This window comes from Nematostella vectensis, chromosome 10, assembly GCF_932526225.1.
Source record: "Nematostella vectensis chromosome 10, jaNemVect1.1, whole genome shotgun sequence".
Lineage (NCBI taxonomy): Eukaryota > Metazoa > Cnidaria > Anthozoa > Actiniaria > Edwardsiidae > Nematostella > Nematostella vectensis.
Window position 1 is genome coordinate 9,989,795 of NC_064043.1, and position 14,399 is coordinate 10,004,193.

Consider the following 14,399-nt stretch of genomic DNA (forward strand, 5'->3'; position numbering starts at 1 on the left):
TTAGCTTAGTGACCGCTTAATAGAGGTTGACCGCTTAATAGAGGTTTCGCTATTTTCGCCCATAAATTAGCGTAAATCGGGCTGTAATTATACGTAAGAACTTTTTATTATAATAAACAACAGTAACAATCATGTTAGACCTAAGACGGGGCCTGGTGCATTCCAATTTGATCCAGAAATGTTTGAAACCGCCTAGTCAGTTTGTTTTTGCCTATACGGCTCTTGTGGCTTTGCCCAATTCTATAGGCATGAGCTACTTTCGCTGGCGTTATGTAAAGTAAGTGAGTGCGTTAAGGTTGATGTTACACGCGTCGTTTCCGTCGATATCCGTCATTAAGCGTTTGCGCGATTTTGGAAGTCGAATCAAAAACTCGCAGTGCGTTGCCGTACCCAAAAACTCACAAATCTGACCCAGTTGCATTCATTCGGGGATACCATGAATACATGACTGAGTGAGAACCAGCACTAGAAGATGTTTACAAACTTATGCGGGAACCAACTAACATAAAGGATCCGAATGCTGTTGCAATCGTAAGAGAAAAAGCCGACAAAACGGTGATGGATGGAGCCGGTCACCCGAATACTCTAGTTGACGATTACGAAGTTATCAGGCATATTTCCAAACTGATGTCAACGTGGGTTACCAAATATCTCAAGAGACCTACGAACTGTGAGAAAGTCGTAGTCAAAGGGAAGTGGGTGAACAGAGGTGGTGGCTATGGACTCGAGATTCCTTGTGAATACATATTTGAAGGTGACAGTTTTTCTTCTAGCTGGCTAAAGCGGAAATTGGTAATCGAGGAATTTGATGCGACTGATTCGCACAAGACCACACAAGTCTCACAAGACGATTAGCCATAGTAATTAGATTAGACAGTTAAAAATATGACGAAATATGACGTGCACTATCTGTTGTCATGCTGACAAATATTGATGATGACCGTTTAATAGAGGTGAAAAACAATGAAATCAACTAATTGGGACCCTCCTTTGGTGATAGCGTCCGCTTAATGAGGTGACCGCTCAATAGAGGTCAAATTTACAGTAAACATAAGGGGGAAAATTCGGGACTTTGGTAAATGACCGTTGAATAGAGTGTGACCGCTCAATAGAGGGCCGCTTAATAGAGGTTCGACTGTATAACTGATGACATCGTTTTCTGCAAGGCGTTGCTTGTGCTCGTACCTGAAGTCACTTTCCAAAAGTAAAAAACTCGAAGAATGGATCCGCCCTTTGTAATATATCCGACATAGTGTGTTGCCAGGATGAAAACCTACCGACTGGTGTTTTTGTTTTCTCGTTACGTCGCCATTTCTTTGATTACTCAGTCATTATAAACTGTAAACATTGCGTAGTATTTTTTTTCTACACGCGTACTACGATAAAACTACAGCTTCATTCATGAACTACCCGCCAATGAAATTCCCGCTAAATTTCAAAATGATTGACAGATAAAGCCTGGAAAGGAACGGCCTTTAGCAATACAGGGCTCCCGGCAGTCTTAGACAATTCGTAGCAACATCAACAGCCAGTTTTCAAAGAGATGGCGCGCGATAAAATGCTTCAACTTTCTCGACAAACGTCCGATTTGTCATTCGAATGTCAGGAAACTACGAACAAAACTTCAAGGGGGATGTGGAAATCATGCGTTTTATATCGCAAAAACCGAATTACGATGAAGCGATAAAGACAATCTTCTCGATGAAGACTCAAGGTAAACATGTCTTTATAATGATTCCGATGCAGGTTTTGAGCCAAGAGGTATTATTACTGAGTGCTAGGTTTTATTTCAAGGGTGTCTGAGACAAATTTACGTTATTTTATTTAGACGCTTTTAGCGAACAACACAATGAAAACGCTATTTTTAAAACCTACAAAACCGAACTATTTTTTCATTATGTGTCGAACATTATTCTATATCTGTTATGTTAAATCTTTGAAAAATACGATTCTGATGCAGGTTTTTTCATTTTCACATTCGGATACGGTTAAAAATTCGTTTTAGGGTTACGCGTAAGTCATTTCTTAACAAACTTCGTTGTTTCTTGAAAGCCGTTAGTTCAACTTCTGGTTATTAGCGCGCATGCGCGTGGTTCAATATTTCTTGGGTACCAGAGAGGCTCCGAGCTCAAATCGTTGTCGGCGCGCATCGCCGCGAAGCTCGGAATCTCTGGTACCCAGGGTACTCGATCGTGTATTTTAAATTTTATTTCAAATGTATTTTAAATTTTATTTCAAATGTATTTTAAATTTTATTTCACAATTTTACCGAAACACCTATTGAATAAATTCAACAGTATCTTGATCCTATGTCCGCAATTAACTAGGGAAATGATTCAGATTATATTAGCGATGCTGTCCAGCATCCCATCCCAAACATAACCATAATAAAATAACCACAATAAAATTTAAATTCGCTCAAACACTGCTGTTTGGAAGACCCTTAAACACGGATTGGCGGACGCGTGATTCGGTAAAAAAAATTATTTAGAGTATTTTCACCAAAAATAACTTGGTTTTGATGGAAATTTTTAATATTTTTATATTTTTTTTGTTGGGATAAACTGATGCAAAAGGAATTGTCGATTTTTTTCGTCCCTACACCCTGGGAAAGTTCCATCCGCTGGAAAAAGATTTACCCAGGCTTTTTACAACTGTTGTTTATTAATTTTAATTTCAAAAATTCAATCATTCATAATCCTCATCCGTCAATCTGACACTTCAGCTACCCCGAGACACCCCCAGATGAAAAAAAACGATTAAACGTCATTGTGTCACTATTGCTTTGTCTTGTTTTTTTCAAGTAGCTATTTATAGGGCGCCGCCATTTTGTTTTTCGAAAAGGACACTGGGAAATTGTGACGTCATTGTTGTCATTTGAGATCTTTAGTTGAATAAAGTAATTGCAGTATGTTTTCTTTCTTTTGTATCAGCATGACCAGTGAAACAGGCCGGTACCACTGGTGCTGCCAGAGGTCTTGTGAGTTCATAACTGACATCTGATTATTTCCATTTTTGCTTGGTCCTTGTACAATTTTTACAACTTGTACAATCTATCATAACTTAAAGCTATTAAATATGGAATGAACATGTGTCTGCATTATATAAACTATCATTAATCATCATTATTATAGAATATTTTTATGCTATTGGGACAAAAGTAGTGAGGATGGATAGATTCTCAGACAATTCTGAATGGTTATTTGGGGACCTGCTCTTTAAGGGTGCTTATGAGAAATCTTTAAGGTCATGCTTAAATAATCTATAAAAATACAGGGTTAACACATTTTTATTTTCACCCAAATTCTATTATCTGGCTGATATAAAGTATGATTTAACAAATGGTTAAGGGTACTCAACCGTTCCTTTTGGTTGCCATGGCAACCATAAACTGAAGTCAATACCTGGCCAATATTTTGAACTACTTTAGATGGGGGGTCAATATCATGATTACCTACTATGCTAGTGCAATTAGTCATTTGCAATTATTATGGGTAATTTCAGTTTGTTACCATGGTAACGGTGTCAAAATGTTAATATGCACCTATAATTGGTCTTTTAGCAGCTGTCGGGTACATTAGTATTAACAAGAAATACACTTTTACATAAAAAAATGCTTTTTTTGTTAAAATTTGCGTTTTCACCCTCGGTGATGTCACATTTGTTACCATGTTACCAACTTTTGATATTTTTCGAAAGCTCTCATGACAACCAAGCAATCCTGAAAATTTGAGGAAAATCCATTGGCTGATTCAAAAGTTATGACTAAATATTTAATATTCCCATATTGCTAAGTTTCACCACAACAATGGTGCCATCACAGTATAGGCTGTTTGTAACTAAAATAGGCGATATTTAACCCATTGACTCCTGGCTATTTTCGAGCTGAATTTACAAAAAACAAACTGAAAACAGATACCTCCCTCCCTATTCTGAGTTTTATACAGCCCGTCAAAGTCAAACACTGCTGCACCTAGTCAGCGGTATCCAAGCTTTCCAACAGTGCTTTGCGGTCCCCACTTTTAATCCCTCGTCGTTGTGCTGAAGCCAGCACAAGTTGGTGGTTGCTTGAATTTTTCATCAAAAATACAGCTATGAGCATATCAGGAGAGTGTCTCAGGACATCATGAAGTCTTTTGGGGCATAATTGAGTGCTTTGCTTATGGATATTTGCAAGCAAAGGTGGATTCATGATGATTTTTTCTTGTTTGGCTTTGCATGGATGAGAAAATAATTTTCTAATGGATCACCACAGCTCTCCTAAATGCTGTCTTTTCTGAAACCAAATTGATTTCAAAATTGTTTACACTGCTATTCTGGGTCTGTATGACCTGGATTTGATTTGTTTGGCTTCGGGGTGAAAAGACTTATAAAAAACCATCTGACTTTGGGGAGAGGAGTGTTGACTGGCCCTTCCCTCGTGAATTTTTCCCTGGATCCCCCAGAATGCCTTTCAATCCGTAAAGGCATCTTCGTGGTTTTACAATCCTTCAAGGAGTGGACATTGTGTTTTGAGGCCATGGAAATGTACCTGGAGGATCAGAATAAAGGTATCTATTTGTGTCTTGAGCTGTGTTTGCTGATCTCTCTCCCTTGTGTTGTATTTCGAGAGTTTATTGAGAGGGGTGATTCTGCTTTTCTTTCCTTGTTCGATTTGAAATTTGTCAAATAACCTGTGCTATTATTTGGCTTAAGAGTAGTTGCCAACACCTTGGTTGGATGCATATCTTCAAGACCATTTATCCCTTAGACTGATGCCTGAGTATCTTCATCTTGTTGTGTTTAGTTTGCATTTATGAATATTTTGGGTAGTGGGTACAGGCCGGTTGAGGGGTCAATGTGTTAATCTAATTATATGCCATATTTTGGCACCTAGTTTATAAAAAAATAAATTTTGAACCAAAGGTGCTTCAGAGATGGGGGTGGTATCAAAATGCTCAGAATGGTGAGCTCTTGAAGATATATGCATCAAAATTGATGTGTGAATTTATCCAATTTTTAGTTTGACATCCCTACAATTGAATTTAACTCTGCTTGTTAGAACACATAAGACTTAAAATTTGGTGAAATCTAAGCCTTAAGATACAGCGGAACCCCTTAGGTAAAATAATAATAAAATATTGATAAGGAAATAAAATAACCTTCAGTGGTTAATACCCTTCCTCTGACGGTCGGTTTCTAAGATAAGTGGGGTGGGTTTACAAATAAACTGTCTGCACCAACAAATATTTGATTGAGAAGTGGCCCGTTAACTAAACCGCTTTTTCCTTTTCACTAATCTGATCTATCAGAGATAGCAATTTGCAACCTAAATACAAAAGTGTTCTTTCGGCTAGTCAAAACATTTACAAATGCCCGCAAATCCGTAGGCAATTCGGCATCCTTGTTACCAGATTACTCATTACCAATACCCGTCAGTTCGCGGCTTACACACCACAGCCTTTCCTGAATATCCTCATTGTAGCTGTAAGCAGACGACGATTGTACCTCACAGTTCGCCAAATATTTGCCTCCGACTCCCTCTAAATCTGGTGACAGACAAGCATAAAGACTTGTAGCTGCCCCTTGTTCTGGAGTCTGAGGATAAAAGAATGAAAACGACATTAGTATCTGTTTAGGGTGTCAAGTTGACACTAAGGGCCCCAGTATTCAAGCCTCAGTTGCTTAAGCAAATCAAGGTGAAACTTGAAATAATGCATGAAATTATTTAACTAGAAAATTCTAAAATATAGGCCTAAAACAAAGGACCTAAATTCAATTAATCATTTATAATTACAAGCCAATAATATGAAAGGGCAGGGTTGGATGTAAGGGGTTTGGGTTAAACAAAAAGGTTACTCTTCAACTGAATAGTCCAAGGCTTTGGCACATTTTTCTCTGTGTCCAGTCTGGATATATTGAAATTTAACACTGGAGAATAGGCCATTCCAGCTATAAGTTTGCACCCGCATAACCATAGAAACCTACCTCAACTACCAGAATGCAGCGCGCGCTTTTTTAAGCTCACATCAAACGAGAACGGGCTGCATGCTGGTAGTTGAGGTAGGTTGCCATGGTGAGTGTGCGTGCATGCTTATAGCTGGAATGGCCTATTACCCCAATCTTTAAGATTTGAACCATTGTATGGATTTTCATCTTCTCTATTTATACTGTGTTTACAAGCAGTTTTCAATTATGCAAGAGTGGCCCATACCAGAAAGAAAAGTCCCATGGGTGCACGAGCAATCCAAGGGAGGTGTCGAAACAGCTCGGTGTTGACAACGCCTGGATGAAGTGCATTGGCAGTCACATGAGTACTGTCTATGGACAGTCGTCTTTGTAGAGCATAGGTGAACAGGACATTGGCAACTTTAGCTTGGGCATAAGCGCCAAATCTGGAGTACGATTTTCTAGAAGATAGGATAAAGATACCTTATTAAATTTATTTTGCTTTCTTTTCATTTCCTTTCGTGGCTGAGAATTTTGTGGATTTTGAGTGCAGTTGAAACTTGGTCAATTCTGCAAATAGGGCAGACATATGAAGTTGCACTCAAGAATCCATAACCTGCAGTGGTTCATCGGTAGAGGATAAACAGCTGAATCATTGTATCTGAAAGCCATGTGAATGTTCATAAGAACATAAACAAGAATTCTACAGATTTTGAAACCAGATTTAGATTTTATCCATATTTTCAATTAACTTGAAACCCATGAAGCACTGCAGGTTAGGATACACATATGCTCTGAGTGCAGCCTTATTTAAAATAGGTGTATATGCATGCCATACATGACACCCATTCTATACTTACTTGCTCTGTAGGTCTTCAAAGTTTATGGAGCCAGAGCTATGTGCTGTTGAAGATACAGTGACAATTCTGGAGTGACAGTCTTTTGTCCCAGATCTAGGCAATATGAAATGGAGTAACTGATAGAGTGCTTGAAGAGTCACTTGACTCTATATGGACGCTCTCATTGACTGTTAATTGAAATCTTAGGTTCATGTGCAGCATCTATTTTTATGTCAGCTTTTATTAGGAGACAACTTTAACATTATCTTTTAAAATTTCATTCTTAAAAAAACATCTTAGGTAGATGGTTATATACAGTCACTTACTTTTTTAGAGTATCTAGTAGAAGCATGGTCAAAAGAAAGTGCCCAAAATGGCAGATACCGATCTGCTGTTCAAATCCATCTTTAGTGAGAGCATATGGAGTAAGCATGACTCCAGCATTGTTAACAAGAACATTTAGCTGATTCTCTGATTGGTGGAAACTCTTTACAAATGCTCTGACTGAAGACAAGTCACTTAGATCCAAATGGATGTATCGCACTAAAAGATAATGGAATAAATTACTTTGATTGAAGTAAATATCACACTAAAATTAAGAGATAAAGGAGTTATTTAACAAATTATATCTTGTCAACCATGTGGGAGCAGGTCAGGGATGGCAAATATTCTTCCTTGTCACCTAGATTTTTCAAGCATTGCAGATGGTAATTGCCTTAAGCAGAGTAAGGGGGGTCAGGGGTAATCAGGACAAGAAAAGCTTGTTGTGAGAATGGGTGGTTACCTTGAGCATATGACAGAATAGGCATAGGTGTAGCAAACTTTAAATTATTGGGGGGGCATGGTACAGAAACATTAAGAAAACAATGGGGGCTTAGCCACGCCTTACTACGCCCCTCGTTTTCTTAATCATTTTTGTAAATATTTGGGGGGGGGGCAAGAAAAGCTTATCTTAAGGGGAGATTAAATTGAGCATCTGTCTATGTAAGGGGTATAGGTGGGGCATCAAGGGGTTCAATACAAGGAAGGCTTGTTCTAAGGGGGTTTGGTACCTCTTGCATCTGGCTGTTCATCTTTAAGGTGTTGGATGGCACTCTCTGCTGCCTTTTCTGATCTACAGCCTGCATCCAACAAATATAAAGAATGTTAAAGGAATCCCCCTTTTCAATCTACAGCCTGTATCAAACAGATAAAGAGAATGTTTTTAAAAAAAAAAACCCTTTTCAATCTTCCGTCTGTATCCAACAAAGACATAGAGTGCATTAAAGGAATCATTTTCCCAGATGATAACAATAACTTCTTTTGACAGGGCTGTAACAGTCATTGAAAAACTGGCTGGAAGGGCACCATAAAAGAGATATCAAGAAAACTGGGGGGGGGGGGGGGCATAGCCTGGGGGAACTGGTACCTATTGGCATTAAGGCACAGATTAAAAAAAAAAATTATAAAGTAAAAAGGATCAATCATATATGAAAGACACAACATATATCAGTTTTACTGTAATTCTCGAAAAAATTTTTAGCTTGATTCCTCAAGGTATCAGCTTCAGTTTTTTTCACATTTTCACTAAAAGGGGTCTTGTAGCCTGCTGTAAGGTTGGGATGGTGGTTTATTCTGCTTATTGCAGAACACTTGATTAGTATTTGATAATTTACCTCCATAGCTGTCAACTCGCCTGCTTTAGGCGGGTGTCGCAAGATTTTGGACCTCATCACAAGCCTAATTTTTGTGAGAATGTTCATACATTCTCTGTATTTACCTGCATTGGCTCTCTTGGGTTTCTTTTATATATTTACTGTATTTCACTTGATTTCACAAGATTTCTGTCCATATTGGGTTAAAAGCTATGTGCTGCTGTCTTTGATGTGAACACTCACCCATGATCACAGTCATCCCTGATCTGATTAGACCTCTAGCTGTCTCATAACCAATGCCACAATTACCACCAGTCACTATGGCAACCTTGCCAGCGGCTCTTGGGAACTCTGTAAGGGAAAATTGCAACAAACCAAAAAATAATCAAATCTTGATCAATGCTAATTACTTAGCATGTAAAGCAAGCGTTTCTGTAGACTATCGGAGCAGATAATGACCGAAGATAAGATTTATCGGAAAACTCCCAATTTTTGAGAAAATCTCCACCCCCCCCCCCAAAAAAAAAAAAAAAAGCAAGAAAACGCATATAAAAAACACATTTCCTTGCAACGTTTGGATCTGAGCCTTGAAATAAGTATAATAAAGATTAGAAAGAAATTGATATTTAGTACTAGGTGCTTCCGCCATTTTTCTTCAGTCAAACGAAAGAGAAAGATTACCATAGAATACTAGCAAGTCCAGTAAAAACCTGCTTGAATAAACCTGATAAATGGTACCTTTGATCACATTTCGTCTAGAGAACAGCTGATAGAAAAAGTTTTTGGCGCCCTCATAGCTGACTGATATCGCCGCCATTTTTGAGTTCCTGTTACCGGGAGTAAACTGAGAACGCTTTTACTGTGGTCTTCCTGTGGTGATTCACACAGGATGACCGTTGATTGATGCAGGTTTTTTCTAGACTCGTACCCGGGGACAGATGCATCGCGCGGCGTCTGGGTACGAGGTACGAGACTGGGTTTTTCCTTTTCAGGTTTTTCCTGTGTTGCGTTTGTTGTTAAGCATGGACTATTGACATAATCCTTGTCTTTTCTCTAAAGAATCTTGATCAAGAAATATGCCATTGATCGTGCGAGCAGAAGGGAGTTTTGGTGGATCGTATACATCTTCACCACACGAAATAACAACACCATCAACCGAGCAAGAACCCACAGAAACGACACCACTCAAAGAGCGCCATCTAAACCACACAAAACTCCCTAGAAAACTTAGAATGCGACGATTACCAATCGCTTGCCTTATCCTAGCAGAGGTTTGCGAAAGATTTGCTTACTATGGTATAACAATCAACTTTGTTTTATTCTTGGATAATTTTGGTTGGTCCATGTTTGCAGCTGCGGGAGGAGTTCTTGTTTATACATCAGTCGCCTGGTTCATGTGTGCTTTGGGAGGACTTCTTGCGGATGGACGATTTGGAAGACATTCTACAATAATTAGCGGTTTATTAGTTTATTACATCGGCAGTGTATTGCTCGTTTTACTGGCTGTCTGGCTGGACTACAGACACAAGGAGCCGAGTGATCAAGACAGTATACCGATTCTTCCTTGGTTAGTTCTGATAATGCTTTCAGTTGCTGCCGGTGAGGGTGCTGTTAAATCGAACCTATCAGCATTTAGTGCTGAACAGTTTCAAGGAGAAAGCCCTAGTGGTTCTTGGAAAGGAATTTTTACTTGTCTTTATTGGTTTTCTAATGTGATTGCATTGTTTGGGCTAGCAGCAGTGACTTACATTCAGCAAACAGACCTATCCTGGACTTATGGGTACACATTGGGATTTGGGATACCTTTGGTGTCACTTACTATCACTGCTGCAGCCTTTCTGTGTAGCTCAAAACATTTTGTAATAAATCGTCCTCGTGGGACAGGGCTGCGGAATGTGCGGATGATCATTAAACAAGCTTGGAGTAAAAGAAATGATACAGTTGAAACAAGGTATGCCTATTGTTGGTCAAGCAGTGGAGGTATTGTGGAATCAGGTAAATGAATCCACACAGCGTTAAAGTTTGATATTGTGGATTTATTTACTTGATGTATGTACTGCAGAGTTGTCCATAAGTAAGGGTTGCCAGCTAAATTTTGCAGAAGAAGAACTCTCTTGGTCATGAAAGCTGTACCATATTTTATAAGGCCGGGAACTTAGAAGTCAATTTTGTAGCCTGTGCTGTTCCAAGATGACAGTCTGACTTTTTACTTAGAACATATATTTATTGGCAGTAAATATATTACTTTGGGCTAGAAATAGCAACATATCATAAACAGAATATAAGTATCAGGACCAAATGGTTCCTATCAATTCAAACTGTTTTTGCCAATCATCATATGTACCTCTTCTCTTGACAAGGCCACAACCCCCATCTAGCTTTAGTTCCTCATGCACTTACAAGGAGCTAACTATCAAAACAGCAGAAGGGAAACTACCCTGTTCCACAGAGGTGTAAAACATTACCTTTTAAATACTTAAGTTTGAGCCATAAATAAGGCTAGCATACGTTAATGGAAGTGGGGCCAATGAGATCCTTTTTCTATTTATGTTTGCCCTTTTTTTTAAGTTTTACAAAAATTTAGAATTCCCAGAATCCCAAATCCCCACAATCCTCTGTCTCTAGGGACACAATGACAACTTGTTTATGAGTATCTCATCTGTTCTCTGCCAGGGAATTCACATCATTACATAAATCCAAATCCAAGATGACATGGCTCGACAGAGCCAGTGTGCAATATGGTGGGACATTTCTAAACTCTGAAGTCTGTGAGGTCAAGTCCTTAGGAAAAGCATTTGCCTTTTCCCTCTGTCTTATACCATATTGGATGATCTACTCCCAGGTAGAGTAAAGAACCTGACAGAATTGAGCAGATATGGTAATATAAAAATGACTGTATAATACAAATGCAGCATTATTATTGGTTAATATGTTAAATGACAGATAACAAAAACAAAACAAAAAAACTGCCTAAAAAGAATTTCCTGTTGTGATTGGGATACATAAAACAATTATCCTGCCCTTTGAGTCTAGATGTTCCCAGTTGGATAAATACTCACAAAAAATTATTTTAAATAAATTGACAAAAAATTAATACAGTACCCACTGACCACAGAGGTATCACCTCTGTGCACTGACTAAGCAAACAGTAGTTCAAATGTGACTCATTCTCTTCAAATGACAGGTAGTTGGGGTAAATCTGTATGGGTGTGCCATATGCGGCCCATGAAAAACACAAGTCATAGCTCATTTTAGTGCCAACTAGGTTCATGTCTTTGGCATTAATGTTTGTCTTGCCAGCTGTATACAACGTATATCTTGCAAGGACTTCACCTACATGCAGACTTTGGCATACTGGTCGTTCCTGCTGCATGGATGAGCTTGCTGGAAATTGCCGTTGTTCTCGTCATGCTCCCCCTGATGGAGAAGATTCTTTATCCAGTGTGCATTCAATGCAATTTCAGCTTGCCACTTCTATGGAGGGTGACTTTTGGAATGCTACTTGCTGTAGCATCGGTGGCAATGGGTATGTTTTATATGTTTGATCTGAATGGGTGTGACAAGAAGGGAGGTCTGGGTTGCCTTTAATATCTATTTATTTAACTTATTTTTACTCTTTTTTACATTCACTATTTTTTTCTGAATCAGCCCCTCTACTCCATCATCATGATACATTTTTTACTTCTTAAGCCCCTTCTACCGAAATATGTAGGCTACTTTGAAATAGGCTGCACTGGCAATGTTTCTTTGTAATATAAATTTAACCTTTAAACAAAGTTAGCAAGTTGTTATTAAAGGTATCCTATTGTTCAATAATATACAACTTTGATCTGTAGGGAAGGGGGAAAAGTTCATTTATTATCCCTAGGAGGGGGGGGGGGGGTGGGGTAAGGATTTTGATGAAAATAAGGGCTAAAATTAACTGCCTCCCCCCCTCACACATCTCTTTCATGATAATAAATGAACTAACAATAGGACATTTAGTTAATATTAATATATACATCAGGTGAATAGAACCACTGTTCAAATACTTATTGAGGCCACTGAATCAGCACCAGGGAAATGAATAGAAGTAACTGAAATTATGTTAGAACTGCCTATGTTATACTAATTTTGAGATTTATGTTTCCACTATTTTCCTGATTAGCTGGCTATTTGGAGATGGAGAAAGCTGATTACTTCACAGAGAATGGCTTCACCAACCAGACAACAAGCTGCAAAGTGTATCATGTGGTCAAAGGGTTCAATATACTCTGGCAGATGCCCCAGTATGCCTTGCTCGGCATGAGCGAAGTCTTTGCCAGTATGACAGGTATACTCTTAAATGTGCAGACTTCCAAAAGTTCTGAAATATTTTTCAATCAAACACTGTTTTTCATACCACAGCAACCATTTCCGAGTCCAACCAAATAAGCTCATTATTGACCAGATACTAATCAAAATTGACAATGTGACTTAAACATTTTGCAGCAGCTTTGAACGTTACCATATTTTAAGTTTAAATGCTTTTTTGGGAACCTCCGTCAAGCATCCAACCTCTTCACTGTATCTTGTTAGAATTTCAACTGGGAATGAGTCAACTCTCACCTTACAAATGCTCAGCCATTATAAACACCTTATATGGACGTAAAAAATAATCCAAGTGGAATTAGAATACAATGACTAAAAGTAACTTGGATGAAAATCCCAGGAGGTGGTTAGGGGTGGGGGGCTCTTCGAAAATGAAGTAAAAGGGGTAGGGGTATCAATGTTTTCATGAATCTAAATGATTGTACTTAAAGTCTTTTATGAACAAGATCATTTAGTATCCTCTTGATTACAGGTCTTGAGATTGTCTACTCTCTCTGCCCAAGCACCCCTCAGAGTGTCACCTCTGCCATCTACAACATCATGATTTGCATTGGAAGCATTCTCAGTTTCGTTACCATGGCAATCGTAGTACCTTTCCATTGGTACCCATCCCATGTGGAAAGTGATATGGTCTACCTTAACAAACGCCAGGTTGCTAGGTACTACTGGTTGCTAGGGGGTATAGGGCTGCTAAGTGTTGCTATATTGCTTGCTGTTGGGTACTCTTGTGATATTGGGATTAGGAAGGTTCATCATCATCATCATATGTTCCAGAATGAAGAAGATGGAAGTTCTGGGGTTCATATTCAGTCATATGAGGGAGAAATGAGTCCTGGTGATAATTTTGAGACTCTTTAAACCAAACATGCTTTATCCAGCCATTTAAAAATAATCATTTATTAATTTTAATAACGTATTTTGTATGCCCCCCCCCCCCCCCCCCCCGCCTTACATGCAGTGTAGTGTACACAGTAGTATATTATAGTAAGCAGGCCCGTACCCAGGATTTTTCTTGGGGGGTGCAAAATCTGAAAAAGTGGACCTAATTTTTCTGGGGTGGAGGGAGTTTTCTGATAATAATCTGACCACCCCTGATACTGCCTTTGCAGTATCTTCACGGGGCGTGTTGTTGGATTTGGCAACAAATACAAGTCTGACTTATAGATCAATGACATACCAGAGTAATCTAGCTTATGCTTTATAGTTTTGTCTACAAATAGCACATCTATTGAGAACCCAAAGTGGACTTTTGGCTGTTGTGGGGGGGGGGGGGGGGGTGTTTGCACCCCATGCACCTGGGTACGGGCCTGGTAAGTCAGGTACTGGGTTTCTTGTGCTCTTGGACTAAGCTGTTGAAAGCTTTTTTCAAAATATTTTTTCACTTCTATCTTTCATGTAATTATTTGTATCTGTCGCAATAAGTGGTGAGGCCGTGCCCCCAGCCCCTCCCTCTTCATGTTGCCTGATCTTTTTTTTTATTGCCGTCAGTGGAAAGGTCCTTCTTCTGGGTTAGCCCAGGATCAAATAAAAAAGATGAGACTACACCAAAAGTTTTGCATCATTTTAAGTCACATTTCAACCCCCCTACCCACAATCAAAACAACCTTTACATCCTAACTTCCTACACAAATCAAACTAAAAACCATTA

General features: G+C 38.8%; 2 protein-coding genes and 1 long non-coding RNA gene across 6 annotated transcripts; 2 read left to right on the forward strand and 1 right to left on the reverse strand.

Annotated features, from left to right (window-relative positions):
* The first annotated feature begins 1,432 nt into the window (after positions 1-1,432).
* LOC116603100 lies at positions 1,433-6,440 on the forward strand. 2 transcript variants are annotated; one of them, XR_007314060.1, is made up of 2 exons: positions 1,433-1,714; positions 6,166-6,440. It is a non-coding gene; the product is annotated as an uncharacterized LOC116603100 (long non-coding RNA). The 2 variants fall into 2 exon arrangements; XR_004290480.2 differs by lacking the exon at positions 6,166-6,440 and adding an exon at positions 2,934-3,092.
* On the reverse strand, positions 4,975-9,272 carry LOC5519215 (dehydrogenase/reductase SDR family member on chromosome X). Of its 2 annotated transcripts, XM_001639063.3 has the most exons (7): positions 9,140-9,272; positions 8,645-8,752; positions 7,820-7,888; positions 7,094-7,310; positions 6,789-6,881; positions 6,194-6,389; positions 4,975-5,577 (listed from the first exon to the last, which is right to left on the reverse strand). In XM_001639063.3, exons 1-7 carry the CDS (start codon positions 9,216-9,218, stop codon positions 5,395-5,397), a joined length of 945 nt encoding a protein of 314 aa, XP_001639113.3. In that variant the 5' UTR covers positions 9,219-9,272; the 3' UTR covers positions 4,975-5,394. The 2 variants fall into 2 exon arrangements, with proteins under 2 accessions (XP_001639113.3, XP_048589801.1); XM_048733844.1 differs by lacking the exon at positions 7,094-7,310 and having other exon boundaries at positions 6,789-6,831.
* Positions 9,273-9,365: 93 nt separating this feature from the next.
* Positions 9,366-14,301, forward strand: LOC5519214 (solute carrier family 15 member 4). Of its 2 annotated transcripts, XM_032364089.2 has the most exons (6): positions 9,530-9,672; positions 9,755-10,352; positions 11,075-11,243; positions 11,702-11,927; positions 12,549-12,713; positions 13,224-14,301. In XM_032364089.2, exons 2-6 carry the CDS (start codon positions 9,796-9,798, stop codon positions 13,607-13,609), a joined length of 1,503 nt encoding a protein of 500 aa, XP_032219980.2. In that variant the 5' UTR covers positions 9,530-9,672; positions 9,755-9,795; the 3' UTR covers positions 13,610-14,301. The 2 variants fall into 2 exon arrangements, with proteins under 2 accessions (XP_001639194.2, XP_032219980.2); XM_001639144.3 differs by having other exon boundaries at positions 9,366-10,352.
* The last annotated feature ends 98 nt before the right edge of the window (positions 14,302-14,399 follow it).

Excerpts from the sequence above, each read along its gene's own strand:
- LOC5519215 (XM_001639063.3), bottom strand. The coding sequence starts at position 9,218 with ATGGCGGCGATATCAGTCAGCTATGAGGGCGCCAAAAACTTTTTCTAT. Across the intron at positions 8,753-9,139 it reads TAGACGAAATGTGATCAAAG|AGTTCCCAAGAGCCGCTGGC; the intron begins GTACCATTTATC and ends TTTCCCTTACAG. Across the intron at positions 7,889-8,644 it reads AGGGATGACTGTGATCATGG|GCTGTAGATCAGAAAAGGCA; the intron begins GTGAGTGTTCAC and ends TGTTGGATGCAG.
- LOC5519214 (XM_001639144.3), top strand. The coding sequence starts at position 9,478 with ATGCCATTGATCGTGCGAGCAGAAGGGAGTTTTGGTGGATCGTATACA. Across the intron at positions 11,244-11,701 it reads ATTGGATGATCTACTCCCAG|CTGTATACAACGTATATCTT; the intron begins GTAGAGTAAAGA and ends TTGTCTTGCCAG. Across the intron at positions 11,928-12,548 it reads TGTAGCATCGGTGGCAATGG|CTGGCTATTTGGAGATGGAG; the intron begins GTATGTTTTATA and ends TTTCCTGATTAG.